Source organism: Coenobita brevimanus, chromosome 53 (genome assembly GCF_032717465.1).
Source record: "Coenobita brevimanus isolate Jiangsu-jjx chromosome 53, ASM3271746v2, whole genome shotgun sequence".
Lineage (NCBI taxonomy): Eukaryota > Metazoa > Arthropoda > Malacostraca > Decapoda > Coenobitidae > Coenobita > Coenobita brevimanus.
Window position 1 is genome coordinate 3330004 of NC_137006.1, and position 27497 is coordinate 3357500.

General features: G+C 42.7%; 1 protein-coding gene across 1 annotated transcript in view; it reads right to left on the reverse strand.

Annotated features, from left to right (window-relative positions):
• Window positions 1-27497, reverse strand: part of Rbcn-3A (rabconnectin-3 alpha) — a 112108-nt gene that overhangs the window by 23886 nt on the left and 60725 nt on the right. The window contains exons 38-48 of the mRNA XM_080273149.1: window positions 27027-27173; window positions 25299-25469; window positions 24723-24938; window positions 13928-14098; window positions 12136-12368; window positions 11518-11690; window positions 9948-10087; window positions 8522-8763; window positions 7556-7825; window positions 6249-6359; window positions 5044-5173 (exon numbers count right to left, since the gene is read on the reverse strand). Coding sequence (XP_080129275.1) covers window positions 5044-5173; window positions 6249-6359; window positions 7556-7825; window positions 8522-8763; window positions 9948-10087; window positions 11518-11690; window positions 12136-12368; window positions 13928-14098; window positions 24723-24938; window positions 25299-25469; window positions 27027-27173 — 2004 coding nt within the window. The remainder of the gene's footprint in view (window positions 1-5043; window positions 5174-6248; window positions 6360-7555; window positions 7826-8521; window positions 8764-9947; window positions 10088-11517; window positions 11691-12135; window positions 12369-13927; window positions 14099-24722; window positions 24939-25298; window positions 25470-27026; window positions 27174-27497) is intronic.

Sequence of the window (27497 nt, forward strand, 5' to 3'; positions counted from 1 at the left end):
GAGCTTTGGTGGAAGGATGTGGTTGTTGTGGTGGAGTTTTGGTGGTAGGGTGTGGTTGCGTGGTGGAGCTTTGGTGGTAGGGTGGTTGCTGTGGTGGAGCTTTGGTGGTAGGGTGTGGTTGTAGTGGTGGAGCTTTGGTGGTAGGGAGTGGTTGCTGTGGTGGAGTTTTGGTGATAGGGTGTGGATGATGTGGTCCTTTGGTGGTAGGGTGTGGTTGTTGTGGTGGAGCTTTGGTAGTAGGGTGTGGTCAATGCGGTGGAGTTTTGGTGGTAGGGTATGGTTGCTGTGGTGGAGCTTTGGTGGTAGGGTGTGGTTGCTGTGGTGGAGCTTTGGTGGTAGGGTGTGGTTGCTGTGGTGGAGCTTTGGTGGCAGGGTGTGGTTGTTGTGGTGGAGCTTTGGTGGTAGGGTGTGGTTGAGTTTTGGTGGTAGGGTGTGGTTGAGTTTTGGTGGTAGGGTGTGGTTATTGTGGTGGAGCTTTGGTGGTAGGGTGTGGTTGCTGTGGTGGAGCTTTGGTGGTAGGGTGTGGTTGCTGTGGTGGAGCTTTGGTGGTAGGGTATGGTGGTTGTGGTGGAGCTTTGGTGGTAAGGTGTGGTTGTTATGGTGGAGCTTTGGTGGTAGGGTGTGGTGGCTGTGGTGGAGCTTTGGTGGTAGGGTGTGGTTGCTGTGGTGGGGAAGCTTTAAACCATGAACTCCGGCAACCATCACAAAATCATTTCAAATTCAAATCACTGTCTTTGAAATCACACAGTGCCTACCCATGAGATATTTTTGTTCATCCTCACTACAAACTTGAGTACATGTGATAAGAGACAGTCTCATATCGCTTAATAACTCCATGATGCTGTTATCTATCTATCTATCTATTGCCAGACACCTTAATCCCGTAAGGGGTGGCCACAAACAAATCGCCTCCATGTCGCCCTGTCCCGTACATCACACACACACACATACACACACACACACACACACACACACACACACACATACACACAGCTGCCTTTCAACACTCTAACATTATTCTATAGTGCATACACACACACACACACACACACACACACACACACACACACACACACACACACACTGCAGCATCAAGGCCCAACAAACACTGCTCTTAACATAGTTCCAATATCAACTTATCCAGACTGACATTAACTAGATAAACTGCATGCATTATTTTTTTTTACATTTCATGGTTTATATAAATGATTTTGCGTATCTCACCATGCATTGCTTATTGTCAGGCGTGTGTGTGTGTGTGTGTAAAATGTTAAGTATGTATGCAGTCATGTACTGTATTAATATTTATATGTATGTTATTTATGTGCATATGTGTGTGTACAGTATGTGTAAGTTATGTGTGTGCATATGATCATGTACAACTTGATATGTGCACCTGACAAAGTGTGCACTGTTTACATCTACACATTGGTGCACACACAATTTAATGTGTGTGTGTGTGCGTGTGCGTGTGTGTGTGTGTGCATGTGTGTGTGCATGCATCAAATGAGCATGTAAACGTATCTGTGTGTGCCTTGTGGGTTGTGTGGATGTGCTGCTTGGAAGGAAGGAAGGAAGAAAAGATGGAAGGATGGAAGAAAAGATGGAAGGAAAGAAGGAAGAAAAGATGGGAGGAAGGAAGGAAGGAAGAAAAGATGGAAGGAAGGAAGGAAGAAAAGATGGAAGGAAGGAAGGAAGAAATGATGGAAGGAAGGAAGGAAGAAATGATGGAAGGAAGGAAGAAATGATGGAAGGAAGGAAGGAAGAAATGATGGAAGGAAGGAAGGAAGAAATGATGGAAGGAAGGAAGGAAGGAAGAAAAGATGGAATGAATGAATGAATGAAGAAAGGAAGGAAGGAAGGAAGGAAGAAAAGATGGAAGGAAGGAAGGAAGAAAAGATGGAAGGAAGGAAGGAAGAAAAGATGGAAGGAAGGAAGGAAGAAAAGATGGGAGGAAGGAAGGAAAGTAGGAGAGAAAAACAAAAGGCATGATAGGACTAGTAATAAAAAATAAATAAATACATAATAATAATAATAATAATAATAATAACACATCAATCACTCAATAACTAAGCAGAGAAACATCCAGCCATTGATCTGACCCCAATACTACACACACTGTCTCTCTCTTAAGCTGTACAAAATCATCGGGTAGTTACATGAATGAGATACAATTCACTCTCGTATGCACAAGTAGAAGCATGGTAAAAAATAAATAAATAATGATGATGATAGTAATAATAATAATAAATAATAATGAGTAATGATAATAATAATAATAATAATAATAATGAAGAAAACAATAATAATAATAATAATAACAATAATAATAACACAGTATCTGTAACAATAAAAATAACAACAATAATAATAATAACAATACAGCTATTACTACTACCACTACTTCAACTAATACTACTACTAATAAAGATAATGACAAGAACAACAACAATAATAATACTAATACTAATAATAATAAAAAAAATCCCAACTATTACACTGTCCCTTATAATCTGTCTGAAAGAAAATAAATAAACAAATAAATAAATCAACCGCTATGTGGATGGGCTAATAACTACGTGGAAAAAAAAAATGAGGGTATCTACGTGGATGGAAGTGGATTATACAGCATTTATGTGGATTAAATAATGTACAGTACTATGATGGAATAATACAGTGCAGGGAGGTCCACATATAGCACTACACTAGTATGGGTCAGTCTGCTGGTGTGGGTGTGGCAGTGGGAGAAGAAAATGAATAAATGATGCAGGATAAACACTGAAAGCACTGTCTTCTGGTGTGAGTGTGGGAGTAGGAAATGAATAAATGGTGCAGGATGGACACTGAAAGCACTGTCTGCTGGTGTGGGTGTCGGAGTAGGAAATGAATAAATGGTGCAGGATGAATAACACTGTCTGCTGGTGTGGGCATGAGTGTGGGAGTAGGAAATACGTAAATGAAGCAGGGTAAACACTGAAAGCACTGTCTGCTGGTGTGGGTGTGGCAGTGGGAGTGGGAAATGAATAAATGGTGCAGAATAGACACTGATGGCACTGTCTGCTGGTGTGGGTGTGGCAGTGGGAGTAGGAAATGAATAAATGATGCAGGAAGTGAAATTGGAGTGTTACATTTGATTTGCTCCTGAATATTAAAGAAGACAAATATGAGAGAGAGAGAGAGAGAAATATATCGTACTATGCAATATTCAGGCTAGAAAATGCAATGAATGGAGAGAGAGAGAGAGAGAGAGAGAGAGAGAGAGAGAGACAGACAGACAGACAGACAGAGACAGAGAGAGAATACAGCACTATCCAACAAGCCAAGCAAAAGCAACAAACGAAAGAATGAACAAATAAACATGCAACACAGTAAAGAAAGTGCAAATTGACAAGAAGGCAACAACCTGACAGATGAATGTAGCCACCCTTTCAGTCCAGTGATGCTTTACTGAATATACTGTCTTTATTAAAGATCCACTGCACATTAAATAAAATTGTCAGCAGTGAGCAAGACAGACAGACAGACAGATAGATAGATAGCAAGCCTAATCCTTTCAGTCCAATAATGCTTTACTGAATATACTGTCTTTATTAACCCCTACAGTAATAAAGATCTGCCTGACACTGAATAAAATCGTCAGTAGATAGATAGATACAGATAGATTGATAGATGGATAGACAGTGAGCAAGAGTAATGTGGGAAAGTAAGTCACCCATTTGTAAATGTTAAGTAGAATCCAAAGCACAGGTAGACAAAGAGGGGAAATATTGCTGACTCACTTAGTATGTTTGTTTAATGATCTGTCTACCTATTTATCTATCTACAGTATCTATCTATCTGTCTATCTATCTATTTATCTGTCTACCTACTTATCTATCTGTCTCTTTATCTATCTATCTATCCTTCTATCTACTGCCAGACGCCTTAATCCCATAAAGGGTGGCCATAAACAAACTGCCTCCACTTCACCCTCTCCTTTGCCATCTGACTGTCCTCCCTTCAACTAATACTCCCCTCTCTTATATACATCTCCACTCCATCCCATACTCGGTCTCCCCTCTCTCATATATATCTCCATCCCATACTTGGTCTCCTCTTCCTCCTCTCCCCCTCCACCTCACTCACATGTACTCCTAGTCAGTCTTTCATTCTCTAATCTGGTACTGAAGGGGTTAATGAAGACTGATGCCAACCCTTTTAGGCCTTTTTTTATGCAGAGAAGAAAGAACCCAAGGCAAGAGGCCCACAAAGTCGTTCATTGCAAGAAAAAGCTAAGCATAAGAGTGAAATTCAGGATCTGTTAATTTCCAGTGTGTAGATAAGATATTTACAAGACTGGGGGAAATCAGACTGAGGTATCAATAAAGAGTGGAATGCTTTAACTTTTCAGACCATGGATGATTACTAGCTATTATTATTATTATTAACTCCACCAAAGAGGTCATGTTTTTGTCGGCATTGGTCTGTTTGTCTGTCGGCAGGATTACTCAGAAAGTTATGAACAGATTTTTGCTGAAATTTTTTGAAAGGGTAGGGTATGGCCCAAGAAACATTGTCAGGTTCTGGTGGTGATCCGGATCATCATCTGGATCCAGGAAATTTTTAAAGAATTCTTTACCATTGCAGGGTAGTGGCAATTTCTACACTTTTGTTTCTAACTTGATAAATAATGCTTGCACTTCAGGCTTGGCAGAGGTTTGCAATATTATAATATTATCTTTATTGTGACAAAACACTTTAGTCAGCTCATGAAAGGCCTTCTGGGGGTGCAGTGTAAGACAGACAATTATATTCAGCTAATAAAAGGGGACTACAGGGTGTGGGTATGTGTGGAGACTCTTTCCAATGACTATATTAGACACTGTAAGACCTGAAAGGGTTTTAACATCTACGGTAGGTGCAGAGGTATGCCAGTGTGCTGGGTTAAGTTCAGTACAGTCTCTGGGTGGGGTAAGTATACAGACTAAGAGCATCAGCAGCAGGACAGGCGTGGTGTGATGTGGTGAAAGTGGCTGATGTAGTGTGTACCTTTGCCCTGCTTACCCTGCAGGTCCACCCCCGCCACCTTCAGAAACCGCGTCACCACACCACGCGCCGCACGCACCACCGCCAGGCGCAGCAAACACCACGAGTATGAATCAGCGTCACAGTGCTCTCGATTCTCTTCAGGGGCCTAAGAAGGAAAGAGTAATAATAAGTCTACAGTGAAAGAAAAACACAAAGTACGTACGGTGATAATAATGTGACCATGAGGCCATAATTCATGCAGACAAAAAAAAAAAAAAATCCCAGGAGCACTTTTGAGTTATTTTACTCTAACCTGGGCCACAACTGGCCTCTTTCCATCTAAAATGCTGTGTTGTACCAATAAACTAACACTAAATAATGGTGCTAATCACAAAGAAGTGCCATGAAAAGGGTGTAGAACCACAGCATTGTCTTTCTCTCACAGGCACGCTCTCTCTCTCTCTCTCTCTCTCTCTCTGCTGCATGAAATAAGCTACAAAAGGACAAAAATCTATGCCAAGTTACGTGACAGAACTACAGTGCTCGGCTTCTGTAGTCCACAACATCTAAGGATAAGAGATCTACGAACTACTCTATAGGACTGGCTGGTAAGTTTTTCTCATCATGTTAGTCCACAATACATTACAGTTCAGTATGCATGCAAATATGGGTCCTATCTATCTATTGCCGGACGCCTCAATCCCAGGATCAGACGATGGAGAGTGAGAGACTGATGAGGAGAGTGTATGTGAGTGAGGTGGAGGGGGGGAGAGGGAGGGGGAGGCCAAGGATGAGATGGAGGGATGGAGTGAAGAGGTATATGAGAGAGAGGGGCGTGAGCTGGGAGCAGGGCAATGAAATGGCAAGAGACAGGGCAACATGGAGTTGATTTGTTGGTGGCCACTCCTTACGGGATTAAGGCGTCTGGCAATAGATAGATAAGACAGACCATAAGTGCGTCTGGCAATAGATAGATAGACAGACCATAAGTGCGTCTGGCAATAGATAGATAGACAGACCATAAGTGCGTCTGGCAATAGATAGATAGACAGACCATAAGTGCGTCTGGCAATAGATAGATAGACAGACCATAAGTGTGTCTGGCAATAGATAGATAGACAGACCATAAGTGCGTCTGGCAATAGATAGATAGACAGACCATAAGTGCGTCTGGCAATAGATAGATAGATAGACAGACCATAAGTGCAAACACAAAACCCAGGACAAGCTTCCAGACCCACCTTAGGCTCCTTGAACACATCCTCATCCTCCTCGTAATCGACGTCCAAATCCTCCTCATCGCTGGCGGATGAATCATAGTCGATGTTCTCGTGTTCTGGCGGAAGTATTGGCTGGCGGGGGAGGCAGAGAGAGGTGTGTTTGAAGCCAAGAAAGAGAATGAAAATGTGAAGAGATGTAAAGATAGAGTGGGTTTGCAGGGTCCTGTGGTGGCTTAACAGATCTCCTTCTTAGTCCAACAAGCTGACTCATAAACACTTTGTCTCTCATGTTCACAAGGAAGGAGGAAAGTGCTTGTGTGTGTGGCTGGCTTCACTTCTTCCCTGACATCAAGACTCTTAAGGTTAGTACACAAGCTGCTGATAAAGTGTTAAGAATCCAGTCCCACCCAAGGAGACTGGTTGACAGCAGGAAAAGCAACTAACTGCATCTATTACCATCTACTAAAATCAACTTGCCTAAACAGGAAAAATATGTTTGTCCTTAATGAGTGACGTGTACATAGTAAAACTGTATGACTATCACCATTACTATTCCCTCACTCTACTCCTTGTGCTTCTCTCACTGCCAAGTCGTCTTCATTAGCAGTGACACAATAGACGTCTCAGAGGATACATATTGTTTTCTCTATGCTGGTTTTGTTTCTCCATCTCTACCTCTCCTTTTCCCTCCCTCCCTTCCTTCCTTTCTTTCCTCCCTTCCTTCCTCTCTCCCTTGCTCCCTCTCACCTTCTTCAACAACAGTGAAACAATGGACATCTTAGGGGACAGGAAATGTTCTCTGTACACTGGCTTTCTCTGTTCCCCTTTTTCCCCCCTCCTTCCCTCCCTCTCTTCCTTCCTCCCTTTCTTCCCTTGACTTTTTCTCCCCATCTCTACCCCTCCTTTTCCCTCCCCCCTTTCCTTCCTTTCTTTCCTCCTTCCTTCCTTTCCCCCCTCCCTCGCTCCCTTTCACCTTCCTCATCAGAAGGGACACAATGGACATCTCAGAGGACAGGAATGTTTTCTCTATGCTGGCTCTGTGTCTCCATCTCTACCCCTCCTTTTCTCTTCCTCCCTGCCTTCCTTCCTTTCTTCCTTCTTTCCTCCCTTGGTTTTCTCTCCTCATCTCTACCCCTCCTTTTCCCTCCCTCCCTTCCTCCCTCCCTCTCACCTTCTTCATCAGCAGGAACACAATGGACATCTCAGGGGGCAGGAAATATTCTCTGTACACTGGTTTTCTCTTACCCCCTTTTTCCCTTCCTTCCTTTCCTCCCTATCTTTCTCTCCCCAACTCTACCCCTCCTTTTCCCTTCCTCCCTGCCTCTCACCTTCTTCATCAGCAGGGACACAATGGACATCTCCGGGGGCAGGAAGTGCTCTCGGTACGCTGGTTTGGACTCCCCATCGCTGGTGGTTCCCCTCGGGTCCTGGAACCCAAGCTGGCCGAGAAGCTTCATGTTGAACTTGATGCGGGTCTTCTGCAAGCTGGAGATGGTCGAGAGGATGCCTTCACTCCCTGTCAGGCCGCTCACCCCGCCGGGACTGCCGCTCCCACCCCCACTCACCCCACTCCCGTCCCTCTCCACTGAGCTCTGTGTCTGGTGGGGGGAAGAGGGGAGGGGGGTTAAAAGTTTGTTAATACTATTCAACCTTATAATACTCCTGATGGGATGATAATAATGGACTGGGTGATGGACATGAGAGACACATCTTCACATGGTGGCACTTATGTAACCACACATATGGATAGAAAAATACTGGACAGAATAACAAATGGGATGATAATGGATTGAAAGATAATGGACTGAATAATAATGGACTGAATAACCACACAAATGGACTGGATAATAATGGCCTAGATAATACTGAATGGGATAATAATACTCTGAATGATGGATCTGATAATACTGGATTGGATGATGGGGTCAGAGTGAGACAACTTCACATGGCGGCCCTGATATACTCATTCGTTCTCTCTCTCTCTCTCTCTCTCTCTCTCTTTCATGCAAGGAAGAAGGAACCAAAAGCCAAGAGCAGTTTCAGCCTACTGTCCAATGGGGTTTATATCCAAATGAACCTGGGACTGCAACGAAAACAACAACAACACAATGGATGCCTAGATTGAATTATATTTTTATTGTGGATTTTGGATTCTGACCACCATCATCATCATCATCCAGACCTCCTTTCTCATCCTAAGGCAGGGTGAGGAATAATAATAATACTGTAATAATAATAAATAAAAAAATGAAAAGAAAAAATCACCAAGGAAAAACACCCAACATTCAACCCACCGGCAGTACGTTTGTGATGACCTTCAGGAGCTTCTTGACACCGCCACCAAACAGCGACGCCCAGTCCTTGTCCTGTATGGGCCGGGCCACAAGGCGGTACAGCACGTAGGCATCGCTGGCCGCCAGACCGTGCACCAGCAGGCTCAGGTACGTGGCCACAAACGCCTCACATAAAAGGAGATTTAGTTTGGGGGTGTCCTCATCGCGTTCCCTTGCAATCAGGGCCAGGAGAGATGTTACGCCTGTGGGGATAAACAAGTGACATCTATCTATCTACTTATCTATTTATCTGTCTCTTATCTATCTATCTATCTATGTCTCTTATCTATCTATATATCTATCTGTCTTATCTATTTATCTGTCTCTTATCTATCTATTTATCTCTCTTATCTATCTATTTATCTGTCTCTTATCTATCTATCTATCTACCTTATCTATCTACAGCCAGAAGCCTTAATCCCATACAGGGTGACCACAAACAAACTGCCTCCATGTCGCCCTGTCCCCTGCCATTTCACTCCCATCCAGTTCACACACACCCCTCTCCCATACACCTCTCCACTCCATCCCTCCACCTCATCCTCAGTCTCCCCTTCCCTCCCCCCCTTCCACCTCAATCACTCTCTCCTCATTAGTCTCTCATTCTCCATCCTCTCCACATGAAATACTGATGCTAATGTTACATCAGTTCAAGAAAACAAACCATAAAGTCCACCGCTCAAACACCTTTTTTAGTTCACATGAAAATGAATCTGAGAGTGCAACAACAACTTATATGATACCAAACAACACTCCAGCACCATTTTACACGTTTGAAAAATCCCCAGTCACTTCTAGAGATTTGAACGACTGCCTCTGTAATGTACACTTTTGAGCAACCATCCAATGCCATTATACTAGCAGATAATTACAGTACACAAACATCTGTCAGTATGGTGCTTCTGTTACCTCCTTCCATCACCATTACACTAGCAGATAATTACAGTACACAAACATGTCAGTATGGTGCTTCTGTTACCTCTAAACAACTGTACACACACTTAACTTAAAATATGCATAATACGGATTTATTCACGACAATTCTGCCTCACTACAACTGATTACTTCCGTCCCTCTCTCCATCTACTTTTCCACACCCTCCCTCTTCCACTTTCCTTCCCTACCCTCTCTTCCACCCTCCTCCCTCCTTCCCTCGCAGCCTTCTTTCTTTCCCCTCCCCATCCTCTCACCCTTCTTTCTTATCTCTCCCCACCCTCTAACCCTTCTTTCTTTCCTCTCCCCACCCTCTCACCCTTCTTTCTTTTCTCTCCCCACCCTCTCACCCTTCTTTCTTTTCTTTCCCCACCCTCTCACCCTTCTTTCTTTTCTCTCCCCACCCTCTCACCCTCCTTACTTCTTCTCTCCCTCCATTTCTACGCCCACTCACCCGGCCACTTTGCAGGAGGTGTACACACAGTCAGCGGCTCTTCGTCGTGTGGGGTGGTGCCTCTGGGGTCGCGGCCAACCAGGTGTGACTCTCTATGTGCCACTGTTACGTGCTGGATGTCCACCCCAAGAGCCGCCACCCTGCCATCGCACGTAAAACAACAATCAACATCAGTAAAAATCCACACACATTACAATTCTAAAAACCATATTCTCATCGACTGAAAAAGCTCCCTAACACCTCTTCCTTAGCCATTTATTTTACTGATTACACACAATACAACACAATCAACATCAGTAAAAATCCACACTCATTACAATTCTAAAACCCATATTCTCATCAACTGAAAAAGCTCCCTAACACCTCTTCCTTTGCAATTTATTTTACTTATTACACCTGTTCCCACTGATTGAAAAAGCTCCCTAACACCTCTTCCTTTGCAATTTATTTTACATATTACACCTGTTCTCATTGATTGAAAAAGCTCCCTAACACCTCTTCCTTAGTGATTTATTTTATTTATTACACCTTGCCATCCTCTTCTGTCCTGCATCAATCATTCACACTGCTGTCCTCTTCTGTGTTACTTAAATCATTCTATTATCACCATACCCTGCATAAATCTATCTATCTATTGCCAGATGCCTTAATCCCATACGGGGTGGCCACAAACAAATCACCTCCACGTCGCCCTGTCCCCCATCATTTCACTGCCCTGCTCCCAGCTCACACCCTCCTCTCTCATATACCTCTGCACTCCATCCCTCCATCTCATCCTTGGCCTCCCCCTCCCTCTGCATAAATACCATACAAAATGATAATACCCAGCTCTATCCAAAAATAAATCAGTATGGACGAGGTGTTTGGGAGCTCCCTTAAATGCCGAGAACACATGCCTAATTGTTTTCTGTCAGTTTATTAATATTACTTCACAATCCTAAATTTTTAACAACTCGGCCAATCCATTCACTCAAAAATTAGCACCAGATTTATAAAATGAGCAACTGAAAAAATCTGAACATCTAGAATTAACTTTTTTTTTCTACATCAGTGATATGTTGGTGTTGGAGAGGGATAATTTTATGCACAGGCACCAATATAACCAGGCAGCAGGCAGCCCCACTACTTGTTAGGTCCCTCAACTCCATCTCCATCACCCCACAAAGAGGATGTTGGACTGCATGAGAGGAGCGAGTTCAGCCTGCAGTCCACTGGGTTCACACTACTATGATGCTACAACAACAATAACAATGATAATAACAATAACAACTAACAACAATAACTACCATCATCATCATCATCATCACCCAGACCTTTCCCACTTTACGACAAGGTGAGGAGTAGCAATGTCCAGACAGCCCGAATTTGCCCAATCCAATGGGCTACACTTCCATTCACTCATCATTCAAGCTCCCAGAATCCTGGTTCTATCGGATACACCAAAAACATTCCCCGTGTTCTGTATCTTCACACAAACGTATCCGATAGAGTCAATAACTAACAACAACAACCTACATTTATCAGGAAATTACTGTGTTAATGCACTGCCGAATATAAAATGCTGACTCACCTGTGTTGTGCCTTGACGGTGAAGGTCTCAGAGTCACACAGGGACTGGTAGATGCAGGCGGAGAGTGCGGCAGCCAGATTGCGCAGGACGGTGGCTTGACACAGCAGCTCTGAGGTGGGGTGGTCCGGCCCGTGTATGTCCACTAGCGTCTGAAGGAGGTCGTGTGTGCCGGCCTGTGGGAAGTGGAAGATTTTTTTTTTTTTTTAAATGCAAGAAAGAAGGAACCAAAGGCCAGGAGCCGGCAAACCGTTCCTTCCAAGAAAAAACAAAAACAATACAAAAGAGAGCCAAATTCAAGATCTGTTCATTTCAAGATGGTGTGAGAAGAGACGAAAGGATAGAAGAGATGGGAAAAGGGGAAGAGAAGACAGAACAGACGACAAAAGAGAGGAGAAACAGACAGAAGGAAAGGGCAGACAGAAGACCAAATGAGGCAATAGGACAGCAGAACAGGAGAGATGACAAGACAGAAAAGGGAGGAGTGGACGAAGAAAAGAAAAGAAAAGAAGAAGAAAAGACAGATGATAAAAGAAAAATACTGTATACATATGAACACAATCTCTCTCTCTCTCTGTTTCTCTCTCTCTTCCTCTTTAAGTAGACTAGGTAAACACACACCTGTAAGTGTCGTACAGGGTCAGCAACCACCGTTTTATTTGAGGCGATGGAAGCAGACAGTAGCGGCAGAGTGGTAGGGAAGGGCAGGGGTGACAGGAGCTGCTGTTTGCTGTTCTCCTGCTGTAGTTCCTGAAGCAGTAGGATCAGCTCCATACGCACCGAGGCCAGACCACCGCCACTGGACCCATGAAGCGAGCAGTAACTCAGCAGCGTGCGTAACAGCTGCTGGTTCGCTGCGGTATCAGAAAAATTATCGTCAGCTCATTATATATATATTTAATTTATTTTATTTTATTTTTATTTTCCTTTCTCTGTTCTTAAAAAAATAATAATAATAATAATAATACCTTTGCACTAATAAAATTCTATCTATCTATAGCCCGACGCCCTAATCCCGCAAAGGGTGGCCACAGACAAAACGCCTCCAAGTCGCTCTGTCACCCACCATTTGACTACCCTCCCCCCAACTCACTCCCCCCTCCCTCATATACCTCTCAACTCCATCCCTCCACCTCATCCTCGGTCTACCCCTCCCTCTCCCTCCCTCCACCTCACCTACATACACCCTATTAGTCAGTCATTCATTCTCCATTCTCTCCACATGCCCAAACCACCTCAGTGTATTTCTCCTAATCTTCTCAACCACATCCTCATCCACCCCACAACGTTCCTTCACTTCTTCATTCATCAACCTGTCCCTCCATGTCACTCCACATGCTCCTCTCAAGTAACTCATTTCCACTGCTCTCACTCTTGACTTGTTCCCCTCTTGCAAGGTCCATGCCTCGCTTCCATATGTCAGGGTAGGGATCACAATACCATCATGCAGTGACTTCTTAACTTCCATACTCACATAAAAAATATAAATACAAATAAAAACCCATTAACACCTTCACAATATGGGGTCCCTCCTAAATTTAATATATGGTCTCAAAGAAACAACAATAAATGCTAAACAATACTGTCATATACAACAGATAAATAAAAGTTCTGAATCTACTTAACCCTCAAAACACAATTACAACTTTAGAGTACAATTTTCGGCCACTGACAGATCAAATTATTACACCCAAACCACAACAACCTCTTCAAACTCATCTATAACATCCTCTCCAAGATAATTATGACTTTAATTTTGACAAGCAGATATGAAGAAAATGAAAACTCTGTACATTATCAAGGCAAAGCTAGGATGATGGATGGTGATGGACTTAAGGAAGAAAACTGAACACGATCTTTTTTTTTTTTCACAGATTTCCTTTATGCTGCTGATTCTCATTTATTTCCTTTTATGTTGTTGATTCTTGCTGGTGTATTCTGGTCTATCTATCTATCTATCTATCTACTGCCAGACGCCTTAATCCCATAAGGAGTGGCCACAAACAAATTGCCTCCATGTCGCCCTGTCCCCCGCCATTTCACTGCCCTGCTCCCAGCTCACACCCCCCTCCCTCATATACCTCCCCACTCCATCCCTCCAGCTCATCCTTGGCCTCCCCCTCCCTCTCCCCCCCTCCACCTCACTCACATACACTCTCCTCATCAGTCTCTCACTCTCCATCCTCTTCACATGTATTTTGGCAACCACTACAAATGGAAAAAATTACAGAGGGAGAGGTGAGCAAGATGGCCGACTCACCCAACAGCCACCTCTTCCTGCGTGTGGCCCTCTCCATTTTCTCCTCAAACTCATCTATAACATCCCCTTCAAGATGACCATGATTTTAATTTTGGCAACCACAATAAACGGAAAAAATTACAGAGGGAGAGGTGCTCAAGATGGCCGACTCACCCAGCAGCCACCTCTTCCTGCGTGCGGCCCTCTCCATCTTCTCCTCAAACTCAACCTTCTCCTGCTGCAGAATCTCGTGTAGGGTGGACGGCTCGGTGGACGCCATGGATGTGGGCTGGGGGGAGTGTTCCGGCCCGTCCTCACCCGCGGCAGACTCTATTAAGTTATTCTCTGTAGGGGGGATGGGGCAAAGGCAGAGGGGAAGGGGGACAGGGGAGAGGGGACAGGAGGAAGGGGAAAGGGGAGAGAGAGAAAGGGAAAGGAGGGGACATGGGGAAGGAAAAGGGAAGAGATAAAAAGGAGAAGGGAGGGGACACAGGAAGGGGAAAGGGTAGAGACAGAAAGGGGAGCAAGGAGACACAGGTAAAGGGAGAGGGGGGAGACAGAAAGAGGAAGGAAGGGACCGGGAAGGGGAAAGAGGAGAGACAGAAAGGGGAAGGAGGGAGAGGCAGAAAGGGGAAAGGGGAAAGGGGAAACAAGGCAAGGGGGAGAGGGGCGAGATGGAAGTGGGAAAGGGGAAGTGCAAAGGGGGGACAGATTGATTATTTGGCGACAAGAAAATACACTTCAATGATCCCACACTTCTCAACAAATCCCTATAACGAGACTGGCCACGATGCAGCTGACGTTTCCTATGGACTGGGAGCTAAACCAAGCGCCACAACCAACTTGTTACAATTCAGTATTTGAGATAGTGGGATGACAATGTTAGGCCAAGTTAGAGTAAAAAGGGTTGAGTAATATTTAGATTCAACCAGTCATACAAATCATGACAGATAACAATGAAAATAACAGCTGCGAGAGTATCACAAACACTACAATGATGGCAGTTCCTTCACAACAGCTGCTGGAAACTGTGGGAGGAAAAAATTAAACTCTTGGATGTAGAAAAATGTGCGTCTCAGCTTGGAGTCTGTATTTCTGCCTGAGTTTCCTAAGTGTGTGCATTGTGTGGCTGATATTTGGAGAGAGAGAAGGGTCTGTTTTGTCATTAACTTCGGACAGTCCCTATTACCTACTGTATATTTAAATGTATATGGCCGGCTCCCCACTGACCCCCCATTTGAAATTTTGTATGATGTCTTTGAATCGGGTTTGGCCCCACCTTCCCCCCTCATTCACGGACATATGACTATCCTACAGTTCTGGTTAACTATAAGGCCATTTTTACCATTTTTATAAACTCAAAAAGACACCCCATGGATGGAAGGGGGTTATAATCTATCTCCTTTTCCTTTCAGTTCCAAATTACTCTCCTAAAATGAACAGTCATCTCACAGAGGCAGTATTAAAAGGAAAAACACACCATCATACCATACCATACCACTGGGGATAAAGCATACCAACGAGGTGTTTTGTTTTGTCATATATACTACACTAGTGATGATATTTTCTATTTAGTTACTTCATCTATGACTATATTCCCTGAGGTATATTTGTGTTAATTACATATCCTACTGACGTACCTATTACTTGCAAATATAGCCAATAAATAAGTTAACTGGTTCTTTCTTATATATGACAACAATGTATTTCAAGATTTCAGATAATTATAAACTCCTTGAAATTATTACGACTACCTGTAAGTATTTCCATAATTATATCATCATCATCATCATCATCATCATCATCCAATCATAGTAACTAAAAATTATAATAAATCATTACTTAACATTTCTCACTTACATAAAGAGGTGTGATTCAAATTTCTAATAACTGATTCTGTACACAATCTTTCAAATTTCTGATAACTGATTATTTATACCTATCATCTTTCAAATTTCTGATAACTGATTCTGTACTTATCATCATTCAAATTTCTGATAACTGATTCTATACCTATCATCTTTCAAATTTCTGATAACTGATTCTGTACCTCTTTTAACTTTCTGATAACCGATTCTGCACCTATAACCTTTCAAATTTCTGATTCTGTCCCTATTATCTTTCAAATTTCTGATAACTGATTCTGTACCTATTATATACCTATATAACAATGGGTTGGGTGGGATCAAGACACATGGAAAGGGAAACACAGGCATACAAATCAATAAATACAGATAAATGAATAAGAAATAACTATGAATAAAAATAAACAAGAAGAGTGAGGCAAAAAATCGCGTGCAGTTTTTTAAAGGCATGGCTCCAGACACGCTGCGTCAAGATGCCCCACAGATACATGACGTCAGGAATTAGTCGCGAACTGAAAACAAACATCGCACCCGCAAGCACCCGAGCCAGCACCATAATGCAGCACCCCACACCAATGCAGGTAAAATGAGGAGAGTTGAGGGTTGACAGAAAAACACAGCAATATATTCAGTAATCATTCCGTGGCATAATCAGTGGGGTGGTTGGACTGGAGTTGGCGAACCCTGATATATACTGTACCTGGCCACCCAATGTCAACCGCTGTGTGTTAATTCAGACGACACCACAAACCATTTCAATCACTGCACACGAGACACCACAGGCCATTTCAATCACTGCTGCACACATGATACCACAAACCAATTCAATCACCACTCACATGACACCATAGGCCATTTCAATCACCACTCACATGACACCACAAACCATTTCAATCACCACTCACATGACACCACAAACCATTTCAATCACCACTCACTTGACACCACAAACCATTTCAATCACCACTCACATGACACCACAAACCATTTCAATCACCACTCACATGACACCACAAACCATTTCAATCACCACTCACATGACACCACAAACCATTTCAATCACCACTCACATGACACCACAAACCATTTCAATCACCACTCACATGACACCACAAACCATTTCAATCACCATTCACATGACACCACAAACCATTTCAATCACCACTCACATGACACCACGAACCATTTCAATCACTGAGGTTCACATGACACCACAAACCATTTCAATCACCACTCACATGACACCACAAACCATTTCAATCACTGAGGCTCACATGACACCACAAACCATTTCAATCACTAAGGGTCACATGACACCACAAACCATTTCAATCACTGCTCACATGACATCACAAACCATTTCAATCACTAAGGCTCACATGACACCACAAACCAATTCAATCACCACTCACATGACACCACAAACCATTTCAATCACCACTCACATGACACCACAAACCATTTCAATCACTGAGGCTCACATGACACCACAAACCATTTCAATCACTAAGGGTCACATGACACCACAAACCATTTCAATCACTGCTCACATGACATCACAAACCATTTCAATCACTAAGGGTCACATGACACCACAAACCATTTCAATCACTAAGGCTCACATGACACCACAAACCAATTCAATCACCACTCACATGACACCACAAACCATTTCAATCACCACTCACATGACACCACAAACCATTTCAATCACTGAGGCTCACATGACACCACAAACCATTTCAATCACTAAGGGTCACATGACACCACAAACCATTTCAATCACTGCTCACATGACACCACAAACCATTTCAATCACTGAGGCTCACATGACACCACAAACCATTTCAACCATTCCAAGATTCAAATGACACACTGAAATGACAGGTAAAGGTAAGGTTAAGGACTAATTTACAGACAGCAAAATTCCCAAGTTTATTCTTTAAAAAAAAAAATAAAAAAAATAAATAATAATAATAATAATGAGTTGGTAAATAATTCTTCCTAATTTTCTCCCCTATCATCCCCCACCACCACTACCACCACTGCTATCCCCTTCCCCACTACCACCACTGCCACCCTCCCCACCACCACCCCTGCTGCCATTCCCCCGCCACCACCACTACCACCACTGCCATCCCCCCCAGCTACCACCACCATCCCTGCTGCCATCCCCCCACCATCACCACTACCACCACTGCCATCCCCCCCAACTACCACCACCACCACCACCACTGCCACCCTCCCCATCACCACCATCACTGCCATCTCCCACCATCACCACTACCACCACCATTACTACTACCACCACTACTACCACCACCACCACCACAACCACCACCACACATAAGACAGGACCTGACTAACTTCTACGCACACTAGGCCACCAGACTGGATTACTGGACCCTGAAGTAGACACAATACTTATTTCACTCCAACTTAACTCAGAATTTTGTCCTTTTGCGCTTGTTTCACGCAGCTTATTTACAGAAAACGACAATGGTACAACTTTATACCTTTCCACATTACTGTGCTGTACTTCTTTGTGACTAGCATCATTTTCTAGTGTTACTGTTGCAACTTATTCGTGTCAATCTATGGTTGTAACTTGGAATTTAGAAGAGAGATGACAATTTTAGGCCAAGTTTGAGTAAAATGAGTATAGAGCCATTAGTTCAGTAACCCACAGTAACCACACTCATGCAACTTGTCCGATCTCTATATTATAAGGTACCTACTTGGATTTTTTTATTTTATATGTTTCCAATTCTGACCACAGACTTGACGGCAAATTCCCTGAGTCCCACCAGCCCTCCTGTACGCCTTACATTTTCACAACAACAGCTACTTCCACATTACTTTACCATTATCATCATCATCATCATCCGGACCCCCTTTCCCATCCCAGGGCAGGGAGAGGAGCAGCAATGTCCAGACAGCCCAAATTTACTCAACCCAATGGGCCACACTTCCATTCACTCACCATTCAAGCCCCCGGACTCATGGCTCTATCTGATATGCCAAAAACATTCACCATGTTCTATAGCTTCACATAAACGTATACGACAGAGTCAATTATTATTTTATCCACCTAAATAATGACCTCTAGTAGTAAAGCCAATAAAAAATAATCTCCAGTAAACCTTTTCTATATATCTTTTAAGCTGACCATCATCACTGGAGGCATCATTCCCTCTTTCATGCCACACATCCTCTTCCAGCATCTCTTTCCAATCTCTTAACCCGGAGGTCACTTTTTTAGAACTATATCCCACGCCCTTTTAGGTCTAACTCTTCTTGCCCTACCCTCCACAATGACACCCATATATTTTTTCACAAAGTCTTCATCCACCTTTCACTTCACAAGCTAAGCCAGTTCAATCTCCCCCTTCCCATCACATCATCAGTGCTTTCCATTCCCAGCCAACCTCTCAGTTGCTCATTCACAGTTTTGCCTTTTGTTCTGCTGTCATTCATGGAAGCACTACACACTCACTGACATCCTCATCTCTGTATGCTTAAAATCAGGCACCTTGTCCTCCTCTGCGGCTTCACTTTCACTACCATGCAGTGTTACAATTCTCATACATGCGGCATACAATTTCTCCCCCACCTCCTAGCATATCTCAAACTACCCAATGGTCTTCCCCTACACATTCCACACACACACACACACACACACATACACATACACACACACACACACACACACACACTCACTGACACCTCTGTATACTTAAACCTAGGCATGCTGTTCTCCTCTCTCACTTTCACCATCATTAAATACAGTATCACACTTTTCATACATGCAAGATACAATTTCTCCTTTTGTATGGAGTCCCTCTCACCCCCTAGCACATACCAAATTACCCAACTGTATTCCTCTACACATTCCACACACACACCCGCCAAGTCCACCCTCACATGTCTAACCCTCTCTGCACACTGATCCCCCACCAAACAGCATTTATGAAAGATACAGGAAGAATTCAACACAAAAAGATGTCATTATACTGAAAAAATTATGAAGTGGGAGAGAAACCAGAACAAGTGTATGAATAGACACACACACATCCATCTGCTCATCTCGGTGCGTATTCATTCATATATTCCATCCCTGTGAACCTGTTGCATATACACCACAAATCACAGGCACCTCTACAACCTTCACCAAATCACCCAAGCATGTCACCAAAGCAACAAGATGAGTTTGTTGCACCAATCATCCCCCAAACAAGCAGTGATAACAGTGGTGCACAATACTATAAGTGACCCAAGGCACTACACAAATCACAGGCACAAATACAATTCTCACCAAATCACCCATGCATACCATCATAGCAACAACAACAAGATGTATTTGTTGCACCAATTTCCCCCCCCCCCCATTTCCCCCCCCCCCAAACAAGCAGTGATAATATTGGTACATGATACTGTGAGTGACCTGAGGCACTACACATATCACAGGCACCTATACAACCTTCACCAAATCACCCAAGCATGTCATCAAAGCAACAAGACAGGTTTGTTACACCAATCACCCATCAACCAAGCAGTAAAAATATTGGTACATGATACTGTGAGTGACCCAAGGCACTACACAAATCATGGGTAACTCTACAACCATCACCAAATCACCCAAGCATGTCAACAAAGCAACAAGACAGATTTGTTGCACCAATCATCCCCAAACCCAGGAGTGTTAATACAAGATACTGTGCGTGACCCGAGGAGCTACTCACCCCGCAAGAGGTCCTGCCAGAGACTGCAGAAGTTAACTGTGGTGGCGTGAGAGTCGCTGTGAGTCAGACGTACATGCTCATAACACAAACTACCCTACACCACTCACACTCACAGGCTTACGGCAATTTAAGAGCACCCTCACTACACCCACACAGCCCAGGATGTCTTCTACGAGCTGAATATGGTAAAATCATCTTGCATCAGCCAAAATAAAATAAAGAAGACATACCTGGACTGAAAATTAAAATATAAAAAAACATACCTAGCCTGAAAAATGCCAGAAATAAAGTGGTAAGGAAGAGGTGCTTGAGTTTCCTATGCACACAAAAACACAGGCAGGGGATAAATAAACACACCTAAGCACAAAAAAACACAGGCAGGGGTCACTAAACTAAATACAAACTGAATGATAAATAAAAACACCTAACCACAAAAAAAAAAAAAAAACACAGGCAGGGGTCACTATACTAGATACAAACTGAATGATAAATAAACACACCTAGGCACAAAAAAACACAGGCAGGGTTCACTATACTAGATACAAACTGAATGATAAATAAACACACCTAGGCACAAAAAAACACAGGCAGGGGTCACTATACTAAACACAAACTGAATGATAAATAAACACACCTAACCAAAAAAAAAAAACACTGGCAGGGTTCACTATACTAAACACAAACTGAATGATAATTTAAAACACACCTAAAAATTACACAGGATTAAATAAGACCTTCAAAGCAAACAGGATCAGTGAACCAAATGCAAGTGTTGAAATACGAGAAGTTAAAATTGGCATTCTACATTCTTTGGGTATCTTAGTGATGAGAGTGTTAGGGAGTGGAGAGGTATACGAGAGGGGGGGGGTGAGCTGGGGGGGAGGGCAGTGAAATGGTAGGGGAAGGGTGGCATGGAGGTGATTTGCTTGTGGCCACCCCTTACGGGATTAAGGTATCTAGCAATAAATAGATAGATAGATAGATTATTATTATTACAGTATTATTATTTTTAAGATCTACAGTCCGCCACCATTTCCCCACTATCTGTGATGATGGAAGATGTCACATAGAATATTTTTAAGTAACAGTAAAATGAAGCCACACAAACACGACACCAAAGAATGACTGATGCTCTCTGACGTTTGGGGTGGGGGGGGGGAAGCAGGATATAATGTTGACGGGACTATAATTTGTTGCCAATTTTTTTTCTTTCAAATATACAAAATTGAATGACTGATGCTCTCTGATGTTTTTGGGAGGTGAGGGGATGAAAAGTTGAAAAATATACGTGGCAAGATGTAACGTTGACGGGGGATTGCAATTTGTCACGATTTTTCTTTTAACTTTGTCGTCATCTACAGTATACAAAACTAAATGAATGATGCTCTTTGAATTTTTTTTGTGGGGGGGGAGGGGGGAGGATATGAAAAATACAAAAATACAAAATATACAAAAAAATATATATATATACAAAATATATATAAAAATACAAAACTGAACAAATGATGCTCTCTATTTTTTTTTCTGGGGAGGGGGGGGGGGATATGAAAAACTTAAAAATACACGAGGCAAGATGTAACGTTGACGGGGGACTGCAATTTGTCACTTTTTTTTTTTTTTAAACTTTGTCTTCATCCATACAAAACTGAATGACTGATGCTCTCTGATTTTTTTTTTTGTGGAGGGGGGATATGAAAAATTGAAAAATAAATGAAGCAAGCTGTAACATGGACAGGAGTGTAATTTGTAGCCATTTTTCTTAACTCTGCTCTCCAATGCACAGAACTGAATGACTGATGCTCTCTGATGTTTGGATGGGAATGAAGAACTGAAAAATAATGAAGCAAGATGTAAAGTTGGCGGGGCACTGCAATTTCGCGTTTTTTTTTTTTAACTTTGTCGTCATCTATACAAAACTGAATGAATGATGCTCTATTATTTTTTTTTCGGGGAGGGGAGGGGGGAAATGAAAAACTTAAAAAAACATGAGGCAAGATGTAATGTTGACAGGGGAATGTAATTTTTTTTTTTTTTTTTTTAGCTTTGTCTTCATCTATACAAAACTGAATGAATGATGCTCTCTGATGTTTTTTTTTGGGGGGAGGGATGAGAAAAAGTGAAAAATAAATGAAGCAAGCTGTGACGTGGACAGGACTGTAATTTGTAGCCGATTTTCTTTAGTTTTTTTTTTAATATACAAAGCTGAATGACTGATGCTCTCTGATATTCGAAGGGGGGGGGGATGAAAAACTTAAAAATATATAAGGCAAGATATACTGTTGATGGGATTGTAATTTGCTTTTTTTATTTCTTTATTTTTTTACTTGAAGGGATTGTAATAAGTCACTGACCTTTTTTACTATCTATCTATCTATCTATTGCCAGACGCCTCAATCCCGTTTGGGGTGGCCACAAACAAATCGCCTCCAAGTTGCCCTGTCCCCTGCCATTTCACTGCCCAGTTCCCAACTCACACCCCCCTCTCTCATATACCTCTCCACCCCATCCTTCCATCTCATCCTCGGCCTCCCCCTCCCTCTTCCCCCCTCCACCTCACTCACATACACTCTCTTCGTCAGTCTTTCACCCTCCATCTCTCCACATGGCCAAACCACCTCAGTGTGTTCCTCATAACGCTTCCAATCACATCCACATCAACACCACAACACTCCTTCACATCCTCATTCGTCAGCCTGTCTCTCCATGTGACTCCACAGGCTCCTCTTAAATAACTCATTTCCACTGCTCTCACTCTTGACTTGTGTCCTTCCAACAACGTCCAAGCTTCACTTCCGTACGTTAGAGTTGGTATCACAATACTGTCATGTAGTAACTTTTTCACTTCCATGCTCACTTCCCTGTTTCTTATCACTGCTTTCAAAGAACCAGCAACCTTCCTTCCCTGCTGTACCCTTTCAAGCACTTCACCCTCCAAACCTCCATCCTTACTCATCACACTACCCAAGTACTTAAACGTACTCACATTTTCCAATTCCCCACCATCCAACCTCGCTGTACATTCACTGACTTCACCTCTCTCAAAGACCATCACTTTACTCTTCCCTACATTCACCTTTAGATTCCGTTTCTTACACACTCTCTCAAACTCATTCACCAAGCCTTGCAGCTCCCCTTCGTCTTCACTCAACAACACAGCATCATCTGCAAACAACAATACAGGGAGTTTCCAAACACTATCCTCTCTCACCAGGGCCACTCCAACATCCACTACCCTACCTTGTACCTCTTTTATTACCCCATCCATGTACAGATTGAACAACCATGAAGACATGACACATCCGTGTTTCGACCCAATTTTCAAAGAGAAAAATTCACTTAGTTCACCATCCACACGCACTGCAGCCTTCGCACCATCATACATACTCTTCACAGCATTCAACAGCTTCCCATCTACTCCATATATTCTTAATACTTTCCACAATCCTTGTCTATCCACCCTGTCATATGCTTTCTCCAAATCCATGAAAGCCGCATACAATTTCTTTCCCTTCTCTAGAAACTTTTCCACTAAAGATCTAAGAATGAATATCTGATCTACACAACCTCTTCCCTTTTTTTTAACTGGTCTTTAAAATATACACAAATTTAGTCTAAAGGAATATGACAGTACCTGATTTTCAAAAATACAAAATTAAATATAAAAGAAAAAAATATTCACTATCACTTGCTTGGTTCATCTGTCCTTCTACCTCTGAGGACCTTAAATGTTTATCTATCTATCTATCTATTTATTGCCAGACACCTCAATCCCATAAGCGGTGGCCACAAACAAATCACCTCCATGTTGCCCTATGCCATTTCACTGCCCTCACCCCAGCCCACACCCCCCTCTGCCATATACCTCTCCATTCCATCCCCTCTAATGTTAATAAATAATAACAGAAGATAAAAATAAACTAAAATTCCACACTATTTCAATGGTTTTCATACTTACAGAACCAAACACAGGCTAAATGTGTGGTAATGGGTAGCATGCTGGAGAAACTATAGTACGAGAGCTGAGAAACTGGGAAAGCACTGCAGCAGAGGGGAGGGGAGGGGAGAGGAGAAACAGAAAGGAGAGAGGAGAGAAACAGAGAGAGGAGAGAAACACAGGAGAGAAACAAAAAAGAAGAGAAGAAGAGAAGGAAGGAAAGTAAGAGGAGAGAAACAGAAAGGAGAGAGGAGAGAAACAGAGAGGAGAGAGGAGAGAAACAGAGAGGAGAGAGGAGAGAAACAGAGAGGAGAGAGAGGAAAGAGAGCTGAAACAGTGAGAGGAGAGAAACACAGGGGAACGGAAACATGAGGAAGACGAAAGACAGGACTCTGACAACTGAAAAACCCAGGCCAGGGGACACCCACCTCCGACGTGCAGGGTGGAGCAGTAATTACACACTTCCTTCAGCGCCTCCACCTCCCGCTCCAGCCACACGTACAGCTGGTAGCGCAGTTGGCCCCCGTCCACCTCACAGCCGGTCGCCAGGGTCGCCAGCTCCTCCATCATCATCTTGAGGCACGACACAAACTTCAGCTGCTGAGCCATGATGTCCAGCCGCTTCTTGCTGGACTCAGCAAGGCCTGTCAGGAAGGTTTGCATCATTATCATCCTCATTATCATCATTATTACTATTATTTTAAATATTACTGTTATTATTAGTAGTATCATCATCCCCATCATTCATGCATCTTTTCATTTTTATCATCATCATTATCATTATCATCACCATCATCATCATTATTATCACCGCTAACATCATCATTATCAACATCATCATCATCATTCATACATATTTTCCCACCTAAGGATGGGGTGAGGTTGGGTGGAGAGAGAGAGAGAGAGAGAGAGAGAGAGAGAGAGAGAGAGAGTACCAAAACCACATCATAACCTTCTCTAAAATAAAAATAAATAAATAAATAAAATAACAATAAATTCCTCACCATTATCTTCCTCCACGGTCTCCTCCTTCCCTCCTCCTCCTCCTCCTCCAAACTTCTCCTCCTCCTCCTCTTCCTCATCCTCCGCCCCCAGGGAGAAATCCAGCTGTAGTTCGTCGTCCTGTGGCTTGCGGGGGGGTGCGGACGTTGACCAATCCAGCCCCAGTGACCCATCTGTGCAAAGAAAATGAAAACAAAGAAAATGAAAATGGAATATCATCATCATCATCACTGTTATCATCAACTTCATCATCATCGTCATCATCACTATCACCATCATCATCAATATCACTGTCATCATCAACTTCATCATCAATACCACCATCACCATCATCATCAATATCACCATCACCATCATCATCAATATCACCATCATCATTGTTATCATCATCAATATCACCATTATTATCGTTATCATCATCAATATCACCATCATCATCGTTATCATCACCACCATCATCATCATCACTATGCACATTCTTTCTTTCTCTCTCTCTCTCTTAAAACAATACCTCCCTTTACCTCTCTCTCTCTCTCTCTTAAAACAATTCCTCCCTTTACCTCCCTCTCTCTCTCTCTCTCTCTTAAAACAATTCCTCCCTTTACCTCTCTCTCTCTCTCTCTCTCTCTCTCTCTCTCTCTTAAAACAATTCCTCCCTTTATCTCCCTCTCTCTTAAAACAATACCTTCCTTTACCTCTCTCTCTCTCTTAAAACAATTCCTCCCTTTACCTCCCTTTCTCTCTCTCTCTCTCTTAAAACAATTCCTCCCTTTACCTCTCTATCTTAAAACAATTCCTCCCTTTACCTCTCTATCTTAAAACAATTCCTCCCTTTACCTCTCTCTCTCTCTTAAAACAATTCCTCCCTTTACCTCTCTATCTTAAAACAATTCCTCCCTTTACCTCTCTCTCTCTCTTAAAACAATTCCTCCCTTTACCTCTCTCTCTCTCTTAAAACAATTCCTCCCTTTACCTCTCTCTCTCTCTTAAAACAATTTCTCCCTTTACCTCTCTCTCTCTCTCTTAAAACAATTCCTCCCTTTACCTCTCTCTCTATCTTAAAACATTTCCTCCCTTTGCCTCTCTCTCTCTCTTAAAACAATTCCTCCCTTTACCTCTCTCTCTCTCTTAAAACAATTCCTCCCTTTACCTCTCTCTCTCTCTCTCTCTTAAAACAATTCCTCCCTTTACCTCTCTCTCTCTCTCTCTCTTAAAACAATTCCTCCCTTTACCTCTCTCTCTCTCTTAAAACAATTCCTCCCTTTACCTCTCTCTCTCTCTCTCTCTTAAAACAATTCCTCCCTTTACCTCTCTCTCTCTCTCTCTCTTAAAACAATTCCTCCCTTTACCTCTCTCTCTCTCTTAAAACAATTCCTCCCTTTACCTCTCTCTCTCACTGGGTTCATATCTGGATCAATAAAAAAAAGCTCTCTCTCTTTCTCTCTCTCTAACTTATCTCTATAAATTTTCTTTGCAACTCTCTCTCTCTTTCTAACTTATCTCTATAAATTTTCTTTGCAACTCTCTCTCTCTCTCTCTCTCTAACTTATCTATATAAATTTTCTCTGCCACTCTCTCTCTCTCTCTCTCTTTAACTTATCTCTATAAATTTTCTTTGCAACTCACTCTCTCTCTCTCTAACTTATCTATATAAATTTTCTCTGCCACTCTCTCTCTAACTTATCTATATAAATTTTCTTTGCAACTCACTCTCTCTCTCTCTCTCTCACCTGACGCAGTGGACGGCGCCCCAAAGAGGTCTGCTGCCCTGTCTGCCCGGCCCTGTGTCTGCTGGAAGGGGTCCGCTGAGTCCAGGGTTCCGCTGTGGATCAACTCAAACGCCGGCCGCTGTGTTTTGGAGGGACTGCCCAGAAGGTCTGCAAGGGAGGGGCAAACGAGGGCTAGTATCTGTCTACCCGTCTGTCTGTCTGTCTGTATGTTTGTTTATCCATCAGTCTGTTTGTTTATCCATCAGTCTGTTTGTGTCTATCCATCAGTGTTTGTGTCTATCCATCAGTGTTTGTGTCTATCCATCAGTGTTTGTGTCTATCCATCAGTCTGTTTGTGTCTATCCATCAGTGTTTGTGTCTATCCATCAGTGTTTGTGTCTATCCATCAGTGTTTGTGTCTATCCATCAGTCTGTTTGTGTCTATCCATCAGTGTTTGTGTCTATCCATCAGTGTTTGTGTCTATCCATCAG